Source organism: Leucopleurus acutus, assembly GCF_964270905.1.
Source record: "Leucopleurus acutus genome assembly, chromosome: 10".
Lineage (NCBI taxonomy): Eukaryota > Metazoa > Chordata > Mammalia > Artiodactyla > Delphinidae > Leucopleurus > Leucopleurus acutus.
In genome coordinates this window covers 63,726,101-63,746,549 of record NC_139153.1, presented here as the reverse complement: position 1 = coordinate 63,746,549, position 20,449 = coordinate 63,726,101, and the positions used below count along the sequence as shown (strand labels likewise).

The window sequence follows — 20,449 nt, the reverse complement described above, 5'->3', positions numbered from 1 at the left end:
GAATAGTGATGATAGTAATGATAATTACAGTAACAGATATCAAATACTTTCTGTGAGTCAAGGACTATCCTAGTAGTTAAGCAAAGTAGTTAAAATTTAATTAACAGGGACCGTGTTAGTTAATTTTGTCATGACCATATGAGATTGGTAATATTATTTTCTTCATTCTGTATACCAAGAAACTGTAGTTCAGTGAATAACTTGCCCAGGTTACATTTCTTATACTGGCAGAGCTGACATTTATATTAATTGAAATCTACTGATTCCTGAAGCCATGTTCTTTATTACTGAGATTTATTGCTACAAAGCAATAACTCATATTAATTATCATTTTAGCCTTATTTATTAATTCTTATGAACGAATGAAATGATGATTAGAATTATCAATTTGTATAATATTTGAATCACTTTAAAATGTATTTTTCAAGATTATTAAGTCCTTGTATTTTAAACTTCAAAGCAAATGGGATGGAGGAAATCTAACTTTCTCTCTAACTCTAAGTTTGAAAATATGATTTATTTGAGGTGAAATGACCTGGTGATTATCTTTTCAATACATATGTGTGATTATGGTATTCATTTGTAATGTATTGAAAAAAAACCCCTGGTGATCTAAACATTACTTTTTCCTGAATTTATTGGCAATTGTCTCTTAAACCATACTGCCTTACACTTATTCTTTACCTCTATGAAAAGTAGTGTTACTCCACAGGTTTCTTAGAGGGTTTCTGTTTGTGGTTCACTCTGTTTTGTTCATGTTTTGTCCCATTTTTGGAGAGTTGGAAAAGAGTGAGCCCAGAGCGGCTTCTGATGAAGTCCTTTTTTGCCCTAAAATCAAGTTTTTTGAAGACCTGTTCCTCCCCAGCTCATTTACTGCCCCCAATATTGAAGAATTTTCAGTGTTAGCTTTATTTTTTCTGCTTATTTTCTTTATATCCAAGTTAATAAAGTTCAACTTGTAGAAATGCTTCTTAAATTTGATGAACATGTATGAAAATATGGAGAATGATTATAACGAATCCATTTTTATCTGTTCCTTTGAACAGAAAAAATGTTTCTTATAATGGGTAAAATTTATAATAACTTTTGCAAAATTGGTTTCTCTCGAGACATATTTATTTGTCATATTTATCATATATATATCATATAAATATTTGTCATATTTATTTCCTCCTTGCTTCTTGCTGTTATCTCTGTAGGTAAAAAATCAGTATGTGTATATATATATATATATATATATATATATATAAATAAAACTATTCTTTGCAAGAATTGTAACTTGAGTGTAAAAAGTTCAGTAAAATGGACACTGTTGGATACTGGAAGAGATAAATCTTATCGCAGTTTCTTTTGATGTTTGACTCGTTTTGTTTAAATTGCTAAGATTACTTTATAGATTGATAGGAGGAAATAGACAAAAGCTTTGGGATATCAAAGAATTTATATGCTTTTAGGGACTGTTTCTTGTCTGGTTCGTTCCACTGTGGTGCTAATCTGAGCACAGGACCCTCTTTGAAGTCAAAGAGTTTCAGATTTAGATCAGCTTCACTCAGTGCCAGATCCTGAAAGGAAAGAGGTCCTAGAATACAGATAGCCATCAAATTAAAACATCAATGCTTGAAAGATATTAGTTCCAAGTCTGGCCTTACTGTCCTTTGATATGAAAATGAACTGGAACAGCTAGCTTAGGCTGAGCTAAATTCAGGTATAAGGTATGTTTGATGTTTCTTTCTCATAGATAGAATCTTAAAGTTCTGAATCTGCTTTTATTAGCATAACGGCTATATTTTAATTTCAGATATGGTTGAAAAATATTATTTCACATTATAATCATGGTCCTAGACAGGATGGGTGTCTCCCTGAATGTTGCTCCCATGGCTCTTTGATCAATGTGTATATTGTCTGAGACACTTTTTCCCCTTGGGAAAACCTGAATATCAGAAAATTAATCTATGGAGTTGTATTTGGGTTCCCAATATCTTTTGCCTTCATTATAATTTACATTTTTCTCCTAGTGAGTTATCATGGTGTTCCATATGGAAATTTGGGATGGCCATTACATCAAAACCTCATACATTTTGCCCCTCAATGATGATTGTCTGAAGCTCTGTGCGGGCTCCAGTGGTGTCACTGTCCTGGCCTGAAAGCTAGCTGGACACATGGATTGTTTAGGGAATCGGTTGGGAGCTTTTAGATATTTTATGAACTTTTATAGTTGATGTTTTATTTATAAGCTCTCATTCTTTTAAGGCATCATAACATTTCCAAGTATATCACACTGAAAACTTGGTGGTTACAAGCCTCTATGTGACTTTCTCCATTTCTGCTGATCCTTACATAATCTGGGAACAGAATGAAATGTACCTCTATGAGCAAAAATGGTCAATCTGAGTTCAAAAAAAATCACTCATTTGTAAAATAAATATGTATTGAGTGCTCATTATGTACAAGTTTCAAAGTTGTGAAGATGCTGAAACAAATAAAATTGCAAAAAATGCCTGCTAAAAGAACATTCATATTCTATAGTGAAAGAGAAACAGTCCACGACCCTCCCCCTCCCCAATAAGTAAATTATCTTGTATGTTAGAAGATCATAAGTATAGAGAAAAGTATAGCAGGGTAAGAGGTGGTTGTCACCAATTTATGTTGGGTGGCGGAGATAGGTTTCTTTGAAAGGGTGACATCCAAGGAGGTGATGCTTCTTGAGAGAGTATGGTCAGGCCCTTCCTCAGGGTCTTGTTTATGTAATTTGAGGTCCTGCCATTTACCTGTACTTAAAGTGTAACCATGAGTTCAAATCCCTGATTCTCAAGGCAAATAGTACAGTTTGTTTTGAGATCTCATAGGTCTTTATTACTAGAGCCTGTAGTGAATTTTATGTGTCAGTGATGGGGGTGGTGGTGAGGAGAGTGGTGGGAAATATTTTCTGAAGGGGAAGGGTGTGTTCTTGCTATTCCCACCTTCACACCCAAGATTTATGCTACAATATCTAGCACTGCCTATAAATAGAATTAGCTCTGATAAACTTACATACAAAATACAATTTCCTTTTTTTTTTTTTTTTTTTGCGGTACACGGGCCTCTCACTGTTGTGGCCTCTCCTGTTGCAGAGCACAGGCTCCGGACGTACAGGCTCAGTGTCCATGGCTCATGGGCCCAGCCGCTCCGCAGCATGTGGGATCTTCCTGGACCGGGGCACGAACCCGTGTCCCCTGCATCGGCAGGCGGACTCTCAACCACTGTGCCACCAGGGAAGCCCCAATTTCCTTTTTTAAACCTAAACTTTGCCCTGTACCTGTTATGTAGTGAATATTTAACAGATATTTATGGAAAGATGACTAAAAACATAGATTGCAAATTGGAGAGATATAGTAGTTATCACTGAATTTTTTGCTGGATTCAAAGTCAGGCTGGTCAGTTCTACCTTGTATGACTAACTAATGGTGATTCCAGCCTGTAATATTACAGCCTATTCTTATTATTTAAGTTATAATTACAGTGACTAGAATGATCTGTAATTTTAAGCCAAGGAAGGGAAACCAATGAATTTGCTTTCATACCTGGAAGCCTTGACATACTAAAAAAGAAATATGCTCCAAATTTGGATATTGTTAGGAGAAACTAAAAGAAATATACTGAACACAAAAAGTATCTCTTATGGCAACAAGAATGATGTTTGGACTGAGAAGGAAAGGCTACATATGTCTTAGAGATGCATAAAGCCCAAGATAGATGAAGAACTAGAAAGGACAACTAGTTGCTCTAAATAAGTTCATATCTCCTGGTCTAGATAAATCGTATCTCAAAAAACAGATGAAATTTCTAATTTTATTGCAAAAGAAGTATTGTAAATGATGGGAAAGAGGAGATTTACCAGAAAAAAGAAGCAAGCTGTTTTTTTAACACAAAAAATGGAAGGTAAATTCTGAAAATTATGGCAAATTCTTAGGTTGTGAATGTTTACCAAAACAGTTATAACTGGAAGTCAGACATTTTCTTCAGCAAAAGACATTTATTGAATTCTTTCCAGCTTCTAGCTTTTGTGATGTCTTTCATGATATCTTGAACAAGGAGAGATATTTGAGAAGTAGTGATATATTTCTGTGAAATCTGAATGCTTAATCCAAAGCATCCTCGAGATCACTGTCTATCTCATTACCTTATTTTAATTTTATGCATATTATTATCTCTCTATGGCTTTTCTTTTGCTTTCTTATTTATTTGTTTGTTTATTGTTTGTTTCAATTCATTAAGATGTAAGCTCTAGAGAGTAAAGGCTTTGTGTGTTTGTTTACTGCTGAATCACCGATACTTAGAGCAATGCATGTCACAAAGTAGATACTCAATATTTTGTTGAGTGACTCTGTTAGTTGAACTGCCGTATCCAAATAAATTTACAAGATGGATTGATGCCCACCAGGTTGGCAGAATGCAGTAGGCAAGAGCTCCCTATCCTTGTATGTGACTTGAATGAAGATAAAGATGATATGCCTAAAAAATGGTTCATGAAATAACATAAAATTATTATCTTTGCAGTTTACAATGACTGACAAATCTAATCAGTGAAATTGGATAGAGATAATACCTAAAGTACTATTTTTGGATCTAGAAGGAAAAAAGCATAACTACAGGATAGAGGTTAATTTCAACAAATGTTAAGAAAAAGACGAAAGGATTAGGAATTTTAGGTGATAGCATACACAATGTGATCCAACAATATAAAATGACCTCAACTTCATTCTGTGTATTCTAAACACACCACAAAAACCAAGGAGGCAATGCCAATGAGTATCATCTTCACTGTATTAATTGAGTTTATTGTCAATATCATGTCAGTGATGATGATATTCTACTTTGTGTTAAAAATACATCTAGATAAACACACCTTTAAAAACTTTATATATAATAGTGTGTTAATCCCAAATTCCTAATTTATCCTTCTCCCCACGTTTCCACTTTGGTAACCATAAAGTTTTATTTTTTATTTGTTTTTAGAAGAAATGTAAATGTTCTTTTATTTTATTTTTAATTTTTTTTTTATTTTTTGACTATGTAGGGTCTTCACTGCTGCGTGTGGGCTTTCTCTAGTTGTGGTCAGTGGGGGCTACTCTTCGTTGTAGGGTGCGGGCTTCTCATTGCAGTGGCGTCTTTTGTTGCATTGCATGGGCTCTAGGCACGTGGGCTTCAGTAGCTGTGGCACGTGGGCTCAGTAACTATGGCTCATCGGCTCTAAAGTGCAGGCTCAGTAGCTGTGGCACATGGGTTTAGTTGCTCCGTAGCATGTGGGATCCTCCCGGACCAGGGCTCAAACCCGTGTCCCCTGCACTGGCAGGCAGATTCTTAACCACTGCGCCACCAGGGAAGTCCCCATAAATTTTTTTTTGAAGTCTGTGAGTCTGTTTTATAAATACGTTCATTTGTATCATTTTTTTACACATTGTAAATCAACTATAATCTAATATAAAATAAAAATTAAATTAAAAATATTTAAAGGAATATTGACAGAGGAAAGGGATAGTGACATTCTTCAGCTGAGGATCAGTAAGGAAGGGGTAGGTGGAAACAGCAGTATAACTATCACACAGAAGAGAGCTCTTAGTCCAAGCAGGGAAAAAGAGGACCAAAGTCCTATAGGAGTAAGTTAGCAGGAAACATATTTTGGCTCAATATAAAGGGGAATTTTGTACCAATTCTAACAATTAGACCTAAATGTGCTGCCTTGGGAGGTAGGCAATTGTTCATGGTGTGCCTGAACAGAGAATCAGAGAGATTGATGCCTTGGATGAGGGGGTTGAAACAGATTGTATCACTTCTAATTCTAAGATTATATGGCGTTACATTTATAATAAAATATTGCTCTGTAGAGGCTTTGTCAACTATATTCTTTAGGACAGCTCTGGATAGGAGAACAAGCATTATAAATGATTACGCATCCTGAAAGGAGAGGCAAGAGCATATGGCAGGTAAATCACAGTTGTTGAGCTGGAGCACCCTTGTCCAAATCCCAGCTATGATTTAGTAGCTATGACCTTGGATAAGTTTCTTAACATCTGTCTGTTTTAGTTTCCATATATAAGGTAAACATAATGTAATACCTACATAATAGGTTTGTTGTGAAAACTAAATGAGATAATACACATTAAGGTTTCAGAAGAGTACCTGGCTTGTAGTGATTGTTATCTATTATTATTGTTGCAACTATTGCTACAGTTAAATATCCACAAACCATTGTGGAGCATTAATAACATATTTTATTCTGCATTATTTGTCTGTTTAGATATTCCTTGGGAAAAAGTATCTTATAGAGAAGCATGGATATTGGATCCAGATGGACCTAGATTCCAAATCTGTTTGTTTTTTATGGGCTGTGGTCTTAGATGAGTCACCTGAGCTCACCACATCTTCTTTTCCTAATGACTCTTTAGTTATAGGGATTCTGCAAAATTAAATGAGGCAATGCATGTTATTCGCTTAGTCATAGGTGTCAGCTCTAATTCCATGTGCTGAGATGGCATTTTATTTTAGTGCTTATCCAAATACATTATTTTCTGGAGACCATAGCAGTGCTGGATCAATAGAGAGACTTATAATTAATGACTTTAGTCATTAATTATAAAATTACAGAATTCTGCTTCAGTAGGTAAGCTCAAGTCTTGAAGGGACCAGAGACTTTCTTCTTCCAGGTCTGGCATTTTGATTTTTTTCTACTTGAACTTCTTCCTAAGGAATATGAATGTGCCAGCCTCTTACCTTCCTCACACCAGTTGAATGAGGGTTACACCAATCCCATCCATAAAATTCAAGGTTTTATTTTACTTGATGTCTTCTTCTGTAGATCCTTCGGTCTTCTTTCCAGGGGACGAAGACAGCTTGGAGCTGCGTGCCAGTTTCCCGCTGGCTCTGGGCGAGTGGGGAAGTTGCCTGAGAGCTCTTGAAGTGAGAGGAAGCTTGAGCTTAGTTAAGCAGCTTGGGACGCAGAACAATATCAAAACTGGGCCTTTGGTTATGTATATGATACTGGTTTCTACAACTTTCTCACGCTCAACCCTCTCCCCCAAATACTTCCCAAAACTGAACTAGATTACTCTGAGTTTTACTTAAAACTCAGAATGTTGGGCTTCCCTGGTGGCGCAGTGGTTGAGAGTCCGCCTGCCGATGCAGGGAACATGGGTTCGTGCCCTGGTCCGGGAGGATCCCACATGCCTTGGAGCAGCTAGGCCCGTGAGCCATGGCTGCTGAGCCTGCGCATCCAGAGCCTGTGCTCTGCAATGGGAGAGGCCACAACAGTGAGAGGCCCGCGCACCGCTAAAAAAAAAAAGAAAGAAAACTCAGAATGTTTTATCATTTGATTCATTAACATCACTGTATTAGAAAGTGCAGGAAAGGGTGATGAGATTTAAAAAAATGAAATTAAGATCAAGAGCACGGCCTTCTAGTTTTTCCATTATGGAGTTAAATTGCTGATATCACTTCTATTCAAAATATACTACTCTCTAAAAATTACTGCTAAATTTTATGTGTTCTGATCATTGTTTTTATGAATGATGCAAGAGAATGTATTGAGTTCAATTAAACTTATTGGCATAATATTTGTTAATTATGACACTATAAAAAAAGAATTGCTTTCCTTTGAGAATCAAGCAAAAATACCCCAAATATTTATACAATAGTATTCTTCTCAGGGTATGCTGCTAATGAGAAATCTATATATAACTTTGTAAAAATGAATGTTTTTAAGTTCTGAAATGATATAGCATATACTTGCCTATAATCCCTAGGCTGATATTTTACTGTGATATTTCTTTGCTTCTCATTCTAATAAAATATTAACATGATAAACTAATTTTTTTCTGTCAAAAACAAGTTGTTGAAGCATAATCACTGTTTTCTTCATTTGATAACATGTGGTTTAACTTGGTAGAGCTAGTCTAAATTTATGTCACGTTCTTTCCCCTTTTCAACTCCACTCTTGCTTTCTGGTTACCCCCATTCTAGCAATACAAGACCAAGTCCAGCTACAAGGCTTTTGCAGCAATCCCAACAAACACATTGCTTTTGGAACAGAAGGTCAGTGTTGGCTCAGAAGCAGAGTGAATTTTGGTGATGTTTTCTAAAATTGCTTATGTCATTTTTGTTATGTTTAAAAAAAAATTCTGTTTTCAAGTTCTGCCTTTACTAAAATAAAATGCTGCTCTTAGTTTAGGATGACGTAGTGAAAGCATCTTGGATAGAATCGGAGACATCACTGATTTATTGGTAGAGTCTTGGTAGGAGCCTGGAGTTATCCAAGCTACTAAGCAGCTCTGAGAAACTTGATTCAGATTTGGGTACATCCCTGTCCTTTGGAATTTTAAATGGTTATTAATATTTAAGAGCTTCTACCTCTATTCACATTGATCAATAGAGTAGAGGTAAAATGGGGTTACGTGTGGGCAACTGGCCACCTTTGAAATTTGATGATTAATAGTGGTTTCCACAGGGTGGAAATATTATAGCCAAACATCCAACTTAGCCTCTTAAATCCCATCACGGTCTGAACATCTTTATCCATTTTTCTCAGCCATTGATCTGACCTCCATGAATGGGAGGGAGGGGTTGAGATCCCTTCCGATGACCCAGCTACTTTTACATGGCTCCAGGGTATTTTTGACTTGCTATTGAGTCATTAACTATAAAATTACAGGATTCTGCTTCAGTAGGTAAATTAAATTAAAGCCCCTTGTTTCATAAGTCATTACAAATACTCAAATGAAGCCCCAGTGGAGGATCATATCAGAATTGAAGTGAAATCAATTACCAAGTCTATGACATGATACATTTCTTATGTTATATTTATGATATTTATTTTGGCAATTTATCTTTGCATGAAGCCCCTTTTTTTTCTGTGCAATTATAGTGTTTCAAATAATGTTATAATTTGTCAGAATGTTAATGTTTGCAACCAGGTGGTATTTTGACCACTGGCTTATGAGCCTATATTCTTGTTATTTTAGCATGATCTGGAGAATAAAACTGTTATATATTCTTTTGTCTAAAAAAGTAGGAATTGTTAGTGGGATATTCTAAGTGGTATATAGGTGAACATTGGTTGGCAGTATCTCTTATATCATGTATCTCTGATAACAAATTCCCAATTATCCACCTGTGGCCCAGAGTCTATGCTCTATATATCTGAATGCCTTGAACTGGAGGTGGGAGATGAGGGGGCCATCTGTAACTTTTTCTCTAGCTTCTCTTCTGAATTTTGACCTTCTATGGTTCATTGAAAGATGAGATGGGCGTAAAACACCAATTTCAGGAGGTTTCAGGAGGCTTCAACAAGGGACACCTTCACCAGATGCCCCTTATCCTATTTTCTAGAGTTAAATATTATGTGGAGTCATAGTAGAAGTGTTCCCTCACCATAGACCTTCTCCCCATTTCAGATGGACATTTCCAAAATCTGGTCACAAGTGCCTGCCTTCACAGAAATGGGAGAAGCTCTCCCACTCAGTAGCCAGGAAGAGAGAATAGGGGCTGTTCTGCCACAGTGTCCTTCCTTCGTGCTGGCCAGCTCTCTTCTCTTCCAATTCAGTGGATTTTAGAGATTATAATCCATTAGTCAGTCATTAAAAATGAGGAATGATTAGCTTAATTTCAAATTGCATCACAAACCCATTTCATAAATGTCTATGGTGGTATTGCTTTGCATTGAACCTAATGCAAGTTCATTTGGGAGAGGTTTTGTGTTTTTAATTTTGAATAAAACATACTCTTCAGTAAAATTATTATTTTTATTTTTAGTACCACAACATGTAAATATCATGATATCTAGTTTAAAATATCTAAGTTTAAATATCATGATATCTAATTTAAAATATCTAATAAAATTATCTAGAGTGGATAATGGTCTCTTGGCTAAGATGTTGGTTTTGGACAATAAATATTTGAATTCTTCAAAGGTCACAGGATATAACATGATGTTTGTTTTTCTTTAGAGCCTTTTATAATTCCACTTTTTTTTTTTTTTGCTGGCTTTCCCATGTTATGTATTTCTCAATAAGAGATTTTACTTTGTAAGAATTTTTAAATAACAAAAGTATTATCCCAAGATTTATGAGAGTTTATTTCTATTTTCAGTAATATTTCTTGAATGGTATTGTGCTGTTTCTTTCATGGTTGTTGGTTTTAAAAAATAAATCTGGTAATTTCTATCTTTTTGCCCATCTGTTTATACAATAGAACTCATCTTATGCCATTAAAATCAAAGGGACTTATTTCTGAGTTGAGTGAGTAAATTAAAACTATAATCATCAGAGACTCATCTATTTGGGAGAGGATTAACATTTTGGAATATTTTAAATCACAGAAGCTTTTCTGAGATCCCTTTAATATCTTACAGAACAGCACAATTAGGGGGTAGGATGATGGCGCAGTGTCATTACAATATTCTGTTAGGGTCTGTGCTGTGGAACGCCTTGAAGATAGAAAAAGCACATTTACTTCGTCTTAAGATAGATGGACAATTAATTCTCTCCCCCAACCAGATTTTTTAAACCACATTCTGTTTTATAGCATATAGTATAATTAATGAAGAACCAGAATCACTTTAAAAAATAATACTATTTTTAAAAGCAAAATTTTCTCCAAATTGAAATACAGGCATCCCTTCCAATCAGACATTAAGCTTTCATTGAATCCTTGGATTGGTTTCAGTTTTAATCACCCCTTGATGAAGCCCATAATTTTCAAAAGAGTACATTTTGTTGGCAGGGGACATGAGGTTTCTGATACTTCAATTCTGTGATTTATTGTCTGTATCAAACTTAAATTTATAGCTTATTCCATTTTCTATCATTTTTTCCCCATGAACTTTTAGGAGGGAAGAATTTTTAACTAAAGCCTTAACTAAGTCTTTACAGCCATCATATTTTAATGTGTTGGTGTTGGGGTCTTTGACTTAATCTCCTGCTAATAATCATATTCTCTAAGATTGAGATGAGGATGTAATACAAGTGATTATAAAGCAGGAACAAAATAATCGATGAACGTGCATTTGTGACTGTCCTTATTACAATATGTTCAACAATATACTGGACTCTGTAGAGGAAATAAGTTTGATATAGACATTATTTTTTAGTCTCAATGTGGGTACTGCTGTCCTTTTCAGAGAATGTTGAAGATCTCTCTCTCTCTTATTGATTAATTTTTCTTCTTAATCATCTGAGTCTGATAGCAATAGGTAAAAAGTTAAAATTAAACTGAAGGGCACATTTTCATATTCTAAATAAATGGATTATTATTTTTATTGAGCAATTGTATTAAGGGAAGGAAAGATGAAGGGATATTTCCTTGAAATCAAATATTGCGAATATATATTCGCAATATCAGAGTGATTAACTTTTTTCCATGAAAGAATACACTTTTTCCTTGTAAGTAATTTATCTATTCCCTTCCTCACAATTATTTCTCAGGATAAAATCAAGGCTATGGTTAGGTACTGTTTCTCAACGAATGATATCACTATGCATTTAATTCATAAGCTTAATGTGTTTGAAAGAATTTTAGAGTAGCTCAATTTTATAAATAGCACCTATAAATTATAAGATTAATTATTTAAATGAAAGTTACAGGAGAAAAATTATTTTATTTTTCCTGGTGGAAGGAGGATAAAGAACAACTGTTTTGAAGACAGTAGTAAAAACTGTGCTACAAAAATAGAAAGGTAAAGATTTGAGATATCTTGTCAATTGTCAAATCATTTTATTCTAAGTTGCCAGTTTAATTTTTTAAAACATGAGTTGGTAAACTCCAATCTGATTAAACATATGTCTTTGGGTGAGACTATTTTAGGATCTTTGCATGTCTCAAAAATTTAACAAAATCTGGTTACCGAATTAGCATATGGTCTAGACTAGAGAGACATCTCTTAATTTAGGTTAGTTCAAGAAGTAAATGTGTTCCCAATTTCTTTAACAATGGAAAAGTGCCCAGGACCCAAATCTATACCAATTGGTTCTTCTTGGGCAGTTGTCTACCATGCAACTATTTCTTTTAAGGCGCTTAGTAAACCATATTAAAGTATGCATACTGGTTTTTTTTTTTCTACTATAAACTATTTGAGAAAACATAGTCGTTTTTGTTAAACATTCATTGAATGAATTAATTTAGTTTGCACCTGGGTAGGTCGCTTAAATTTCCAATTTTACTCCACACGATTTTAAAGCAATTTTTTGCTCATAGGATTGTAAAAATAAGGGGGCCTCGTATATGGCAATTAGGATGATGATAAGCGTCTTCCTTTAGGGTAGAATAAGCTTCATCAATTCTAATTCCATGGAAAAGATATAAAAGGCCTTCTGCTACAAGGAAAGTAAGTTGGTTTTAGACTTGGTAATTTTTAATGGTTAAATAATAACAATCACAATGGCTGCCATACTGAGTACTTTAGCATGTCAGACACTGAGCTAAATGCTTTACTATCCTCACAACTCTGTGAAAATTTTGATGCTCCAAAATGTCAACTAAATTTCCCAAAGCTTCAGGGCTAGTGAGTTGTTGAAATGGACCTTAAGTGGGATCTGATTGTCCCCTAGCTTTTCCATGTTCACCATGCAACAGTGACATCAATTAGCTAAAGTGAAATATTGAGCAAAAGGTGATGTTTTGGATAATTTTTTATTACTTGCTAGAATATATTTAAATCTTCATTAAATTAGAGCAGCAAAAGTTTATTTATTTATTTATTTTTATTTTTTTAATGAGGAACAGTTAAAGGGAATTGGAAATAGCTTAGTTCTGACAAGACTTGAGTTAGTGAGGGTTTACAAAGCAGCCCAATTTTTTGAGTTATTAAAAGAGAGGTGGTGAATTACAGTAGAGGAGGTGCTGGCTGGGAATCAGGAACACCCTTCTGATATACTTGATTAAATGAAGAAAAAGTCTGGTGGCTTTGCCATTAAGTCTTCAGGAACAGGTTTGAAACTGGCCGTAATGATTTGCCAAAACTCCCTTCCTTCTGTGTGAGAAGAACAGACATTTAACCCTCCAGAGATCTTGGGATTAAAAACACCAAGTAAATTTCCTCAATTCTTGAAATTTTTAAACCAATCATATGAAAATAATCTGCTGATAAATATTCCTAGACCTTTAAAGAAGCTGTAATTTTATATATTGGAGGCCCCTTTGGCTTACAGCATACATTTCCCCCTTTTCTTCAGATCTGAACGCTATTCAGACCTGAATCTCCAACTAGAGAATCAAAATGAGATTTATTTAGCTGAGAATATCTCCAATCCTACAAATGGTTTTGTATTAATGACTGAAAATCAAGCAAATCTCTTGTTCTCACAGGATTTATTCTACCAAATAGCTGGTCAGATTAACAAAGTATAGCAGTTTTGGGGTTTCTGCCTGAATTGTTTTTTGGGAGGTTAATTTTATCATTATTAAAATACAGTACTCGCCCATTCAATTTTGAAATCCAATCCAGTTAGATAGTCCAGGCATCACAAAAAGTTTACAAGCCCTTTTAGAGTATCCTCTCTTTGGAAGCAGTTTACTTTCTAACTCTTAGAGTGCAACTAATTCATTCTGTTTTCAGATTTTTAGAACATAATCCTATTTCCAAAGAGAGCAGGTTCTAATAAGTCTGCTGATTCAATATATCTGACTTAACAGTGTTTGCAATTCCATGAGAGATGCTCCTTTTGGATGGGGAACACCTATTACAGTGTGCGGTCATATATTCTCATAAAGACTTTGATTTACAATGCTTGCTCCTAGTTCTTGCCTCTTAATTATAATGTCATGCTGAGCTCAGAAACTATTTTCTTCTAAAAGGAGATTCACTATGTCTCTTTTCAAAAACTGGGCCCCAAAGTTGGTTGTGCTGAGTAAAATATAACCCCTTTTAATGAGACTATTTCTAACCATTAGTTAAGAATCTTTAAAAATAGGATTCAGGGCTTCCCTGGTGGCGCAGTGGTTGAGAGTCGGCCTGCCGATGCAGGGGACACGGGTTTGTGCCCCGGTCCAGGAAGATCCCACATGCCGTGGAGCGGCTGGGCCTGTGAGCCATGGCCGCTGAGCCTGAGCGTCCGGAGCCTGTGCTCCGCAGCGGGAGAGGCCACAACAGTGAGAGGCCCGCGTACCGCAAAAAAAAAAAAAAAAAAAAAAAAAAAAAAAAGGATTCAAAGCATGTTCCATTTATGCCTCACTTGGCTATCAGCCAGTTTGGTAGAAAATATATGTTTTTGAAATAAAATCTTTAATTGGAGAATATTCTGAGAGAACTTCACTCAAAATGAATAAATCTAAAGAAGCATCAGTACAATCCTGCCAGGCTAAGTTGTCAAAAAGCAATCTACGGTCAGGCTTCACATTAATGGAGATTTAATATATTTTCTTTTAATACATTTTTGTACTACAGAGAAAAAACCTACTTTTTATGGCTGCTAGAAGGAGTGGATCAAGATGATATATTTGACAGAGAACTCCTTGTCAATAAAAAAATCAATTCTAGTGAATTTCAAGGCTATTCAAACTTAGAATAATCCCCCTTCCAAATTTTAATGCAGTTCGAGTATTATCTCCATTTCAAAGTTTCAGCATTACTGACTGAATACTAGTTATCTTCCTTAATTTTCCAAGCATTCTGAGTAGGTAGTTTTTTCATTCTTTGAGTAAATTTCAATACTTTAAGTAGCATAATAAAAGTTGTGTTTGCCTATAGTAATTTCCCACAAAGTAACCAAGATTATAACCCTATTTGATCTTGGCTGAAAAAATATTTGCTCATTATATTAACATGGATCACATACTCAGATCTTTGATGGTAAACACATTTAATTGAAATATGGGAAAATAAATTGTTACTTAAAATATTCAGAGTTTAAACTCCTTCTCTAGAGCATTTTACCGAGGCATATTAAGATCATCTTCTTTCTATGATTCATTTATTCATTTAACTCCATTTATTTGTCAGTCTGCCCTTTCAAGTCATCCTAAAGATCTTTACTGAAGACATATCATGTGTTCTATCCTGAGACTGCCAAGATAAATACCATAGTTTCCTAATTGTTATAGGACAAATGGTCCAGTAGAGAGGAGATACAGTTGAAGAGTAATGATGATACAATATGCTTAAGGCATGTATGGAATGATGCAGTGCCCCAGGGAGGGAGGGGCAGATTTTGCCTGGTGCAAACGCCAAAAAATATTATAAAGGAGCTGGATTAGGATTTTTAGGATGAATACGAATTCTACGTGAGCTGAGGATGGAGGAGGGATAATCTAGGCAAAGTTAATAACGTGTGCTTGGAAGGTCAGCACAAGTTCAAAGAACTCAAGTGATCCATTGTGGTTAAAGAGCAGCATGCAAGTGAGGAGTGGGTAGAAGGTGTTGTTGGAGAGCAAGGAAGAGCTAGACCAAGGTTCTCTCCTAAGGAGTTTGTTGTTAATCCTGGTCACTAATTAATTTTTTTCTTCTTCTTTTTTTTTTTCCTTTTTTAACTTTGCAAGTATTTTCTCCCAGTGTATGGCTTTTTTTTTTTTTTGAATATAATTGCTTTACAATGTTGTGTTAGCTTCTGTTCTACAATGAACTGAATCAGCTATATGTATACCTATATCCCCTCCCTCTGGGTCATTAATTTCTGACTTTTTTCTTCTCTATAATGATCGTCATAGTTAGAAGCCATATGTAGTGTAAAGTCTAAAATTAAAGCCCAATACTACCTGCTTGGCACCTGGTAGAATTGGGAGGGCCTCAGCTGGTCTAATTGCAAGCTCACCTCCCCACTCTGCTCCCCCAGATAAGGTCCCCTAACCCTCCCTATCAAACCGACCAGGTGCAGTGCCTACTTATTCAAACAAGCCGACCACACCCTTCTAAGGAAGCAGGGACGCCTCACTCTCTTGATCCTACAAAACCTGCCTTCCACAGTCCCTGTTGTTCACTGTTCCCCGAGCACAGCTCTTATGTGGCCCTGATGGAATGCACAGTTTCTTCCCCTGGGCCGTGACCACCTCCGACTACTAAACTGCTGTTGATTTCACCTGTCCAGTGTCAGGTGTCATGTATTCGGCCATCCCCATCACCACAGAGTGGGAAGCCCTTCCCCTCCCCACCAACAGGGTAAATAGGAGGTGATTAGAACACCATGTCAAGGAAAAATTAAGCTGTCTGAACACCAGCAAGGAGTTATCTTTACGACATCTTCTGTTCCCTGCTATCCATTACTCATGATTAATCAAAAATATAGAGGATGGGCTTCCCTGGTGGCGCAGTGGTTGAGAGTCCGCCTGCCGATGCAGGGGACACGGGTTCGTGCCCCGGTCCGGGAGGATCCCACATGCCGCAGAGCGGCTGGGCCCGTGAGCCATGGCCGCTGAGCCTGCGCGTCCGGAACCCGTGTTCCGCAACGGGAGAGGCCACAACAGTGAGAGGCCCGCGTACTGCAAAAAAAAGAAAAAAATATATAGAGGATGGAGAAGCAGAGGAAAAGAGATTTTTTTTATGGTAGGAAAGAGGCAGTCTCAAGGGTTTCTATTAGGTTATCATAGCCAATATTTTATATTTTATTTAATGCAGAGAAATAGATTTTGCAAAAATGATTTTCAGACAGTATTTTCCTTTGTGAGTTATTGAAATAAGGGGGATAGCTTAACATAATAAATGTTTATTTCCTCCCCGCAACACAGTGAGGTATAGCTCAACTTGGCCATTCAGTGTGGCTCTCTGTCGGTGACTCAGCGATGTAGACTATTTCCATTTTGCATCTTAGGTATATGCTAATAAAAACATTTGGTTGTATCAGGCAAAATAGAGATTAAGACACAAAGCACTAATAGGGATATAGAGGGTTACCTCATAATGACAAATCTTTAATTCATGAGGAAGGTATACTTCTTCTAATTATGAATGTAGCTAATAAAATGGTTTCAAACTACATTGAGAAAAATTGCTAAGATCACAGGGAGAAATTAACAGACTCACTACAATTCTGTGAGATTTTATGGTGACTTTCAATTAATTGATGATTTTCAATTACTAATAGAATAAAGAAAAAGAAAGAAAGTAGTAAAACTAAGATGATTTGAAAAAAATGAAAAATCGTGATCTGATAGATACACACACACACACACACACACACACACAGCTCTGCAGCCAACAGTTAGAGAATAGATGTTTTCTTTAGCATAAATGGAATATTTACAGTTCTCTAATTGTAACTGGAATATTTACAATTAGAGAATAGATGTTTTCTTTAACATAAATGGAATATTTACAAAAAACTAATCATGTCTTATACCATAAATCTCACACTACATAAGAAATGGCTATTTTGAAAAGTTCTATGGTTATAACTAAATAAATAGGTAATTTAAAAATTGGGGGAAAAAAACCCTTATATTTTAAAAAAATTAGAAAGAAAAACTACCTTAATGGAAATACCTAAAAATGTATTTAGAATTGAATGACAGTGACCATACAACATATCACAACTTGTAGAATGCAACAAAAGGGATTCTTTGAGGGAAAATAGGATAAATTCAAAGAATGTAGAAGGAAATAAATAGTAAAGATATGAACAGAAACTACTGAAATGGAATGTATGCCAAAGAAGATCAAAGCCAAAAGTTAGTCCAATTAAGAGATTAGAAATGGATAATTCTACATGGAACTTGATTAAGAAAAAAGCAGGTGGACACAAATAATTATTAGAAATGATGAAGGGGATGGACCACGATGGCAACATAGGCAGCTTCTGAACTTCTCTCCTCCTAGGGACACATTGAATATAAAGCTGCACATGGAGAAATTCCCTCTGAGAGAAATCCAGAAACCAGCTGAGTGACTCCAGCATCTCAGATTAATAAGAAAATACCCATACGAAACCTGGCAGGAATGGCTGAGATACATTCTTGCCATCAACCCCATCCCTGGCACAGTGCCAAACAATTGGGAGGGAAACCCCAGCTCCCAACTTTGCCCTGAGGTTTTAGGCTGTACATCTAATGTCCCAGCTTTTAAGGCTCCCACCCAAGGGACAAGCCCCCAAAATACCTAGCTACAAAAGCCAATGGGGCTTGTGCCTACAAGAACTACAAGACTCCTTATATTGGAGATACTAGTTCCACAGGAGAAAGTAGGCAGTTGTGGGCAATGCCTCCAGGTCAGAGAATAGCTCATCAAATGTTTCAAAGATATTTCTTCTTGGAAACATTGAGACATACAGGGCTTTCTTTGAATTCAGAATTTACTACATGTATATTTGACTAAAATCCTCACATGAGAACTATTTCATTTATTATCACTAGGCACTAGACGAACCAGCCAAGACAGAGAGCATCTCCAAGGACAACACATTAGATCCACCTCTGGAGGTAATGGCTTCAGATCACCTCTGCTTTTGAAATGCAATCCCGAAACTCATTGCTAACCCAGTACCTGGTTTCAATTCTTCCAGTTGTGTTTCCCTGAACAGCTCAGGCAGCAAACTGAAGAGCTCTGTGCTACCATTGATAAGGTCTTACAGGATTCCTTGTCTATGGTAATGCCTTAGACTAGACCGTGCAATTCAAACCTTTGCTTTGCTTCACTTCATTTCCCTTTGCTTGGCTAGGATGGATGCATCATAAGCTTGTCTTTTTTTTTTTTTTTTTCTAGCATTCTTCTGATTCTCCTTCAAGTTCCCTACAGACATTTTTGGGTTCTGACACAATGAAAGTATGTATGTATTTAATATAATTTACTGAACCATAATATAGTAATATTAATGATTTTTAAACTGCAGGTCAAGGCCCAGTAGTGATTTGGGAAATTAGTGGATAGCAACTAGCATTGTGGTTTTTTTGTTTTTTGTTTGTTTATTTGTTGTTAGCAAACAGCATATTAAAATAGAATAATAAGAATGTAAACTATCAATCAGACTGTATTATCCCAAGCAGTGAGTAGGTATTGTTGACATTTATTTCAATTCGTTTACATGTACAGGTATAGGCATGTGTATATAGATTGCAGTAAAATCTATTTCTAACTGTAGGTCAAGTTCAAAACAGTTTGAAAGCCAAAGTATTAGACTGTGTTGTTATATGTTGGCATTTAGGATATAGAAATGTATGTAGAATTTGTGACTTATTCTCATCCCAAACCATAGCTTCAGTCCTTATGTAATTCAGAGCTCTTACACTTGTAGAAACTGAAAATGAGGTAGACTAAAGTAGTGTTAGTCTTAGAGCTTTAACACTGGTATTATTTCTGGAATTCTTTTCTTTTGATTAACTGAATTTATTTCATTGTTCGTTGACTCAGAGGGACAGAATCCTGGATATTTTAGATCATTTGAGGACTACTAAAGCATTGTTATAATTGAATATTTAAGTACTCCCTTCTTATCATGTAGCCTTTTTCATTTGTTGGGATAAAATATTACATTTCTCCAAGTTATTTTTTTTTGAATGCTTTGTACAGATCTACTTAACCAAATTTCAAAATGATTGTAGTTTTTCTTTTATTGATAATTGTTAGTTTTTTTTGGTCAGTTTTATTTTCTCTCTTGGAATTAGTATAAATACTTTTTGCATATTCTTTTTCAAAACTGGACATTGTATGTATCAAGTAGATTTTATTGTATTTTACTTATTTAAAATTTTTATTACAGTTGATTTACAAAGTTGTGTTTCTTTAAACACAGATTTTAAATGTACAGATTTTAAAATGTACACATTTTAAAATGTAGATTTTAAATGTACAGAATTGCCTATAACTAAAACAGTATTTTTAATTTTCAATTGGAACGTTATAGACGAATATCCTTTAATAATGATGTAGAAGCCAGGTAATCACTCATTGTCAGTATTATTACATTTTAGTAGAGAGAACCTGCAAATGGATAGTTATAGCTTCTCTATTTGTAACCTATTTTGTATATTCTTTAAGTCTTTTAATCTAAAGATAGAAAAGTTTGATTTGCCAGAGACTATATAAATTTTAAATGTATTTTTTTCTCATTTCATTTGTTGAACATATAAAAATACCCTATATTACATTAAATGTAATAGGAATAGGACTTAAGTAACATGTGAGTAATAACCTGTATTATTGATTTATTTAACAAATATTTAATGCTTATAGTGTTAAAGATACATTATTCTAGGCCATTCAATTTAAGGCAATTTTTCATTTAACAAATATTTATTAGTGCTTACTATGGGCTTGGCACTGTGAGGTACTATGGTGATAAGTGTGAGCAAGGCAGAGTAATCGGAGAGGCGTATTTCTTTTTTTTAATTGAAGTAGAGTTGATTTACAATGTAGTGTTAGTTTCAGGTTACAGCACAGCGATTCAGTTATACAAATATACATATATGTATTCTTTTTCAGACTCTTTTCCCTTATAGGTTGTTACAAAACATTGAGTATAGTTCCCTATGCTATACAGTAGGGCCTTGTTGTTTATCTATT

The 20,449-nt window shown here is 35.3% G+C and overlaps 1 protein-coding gene across 1 annotated transcript in view; it reads left to right on the top strand.

Moving 5' to 3' along the window:
* MLIP (muscular LMNA interacting protein) overlaps positions 1 to 20,449 on the top strand; it is a gene marked incomplete at both ends in the record, with an annotated part of 289,309 nt that overhangs the window by 152,645 nt on the left and 116,215 nt on the right. The window contains 4 exons of the mRNA XM_082847426.1: positions 7,996 to 8,067; positions 18,304 to 18,369; positions 18,453 to 18,536; positions 18,653 to 18,712. Of these exons, the coding sequence (XP_082703552.1) occupies positions 7,996 to 8,067; positions 18,304 to 18,369; positions 18,453 to 18,536; positions 18,653 to 18,712 (282 nt within the window). The remainder of the gene's footprint in view (positions 1 to 7,995; positions 8,068 to 18,303; positions 18,370 to 18,452; positions 18,537 to 18,652; positions 18,713 to 20,449) is intronic.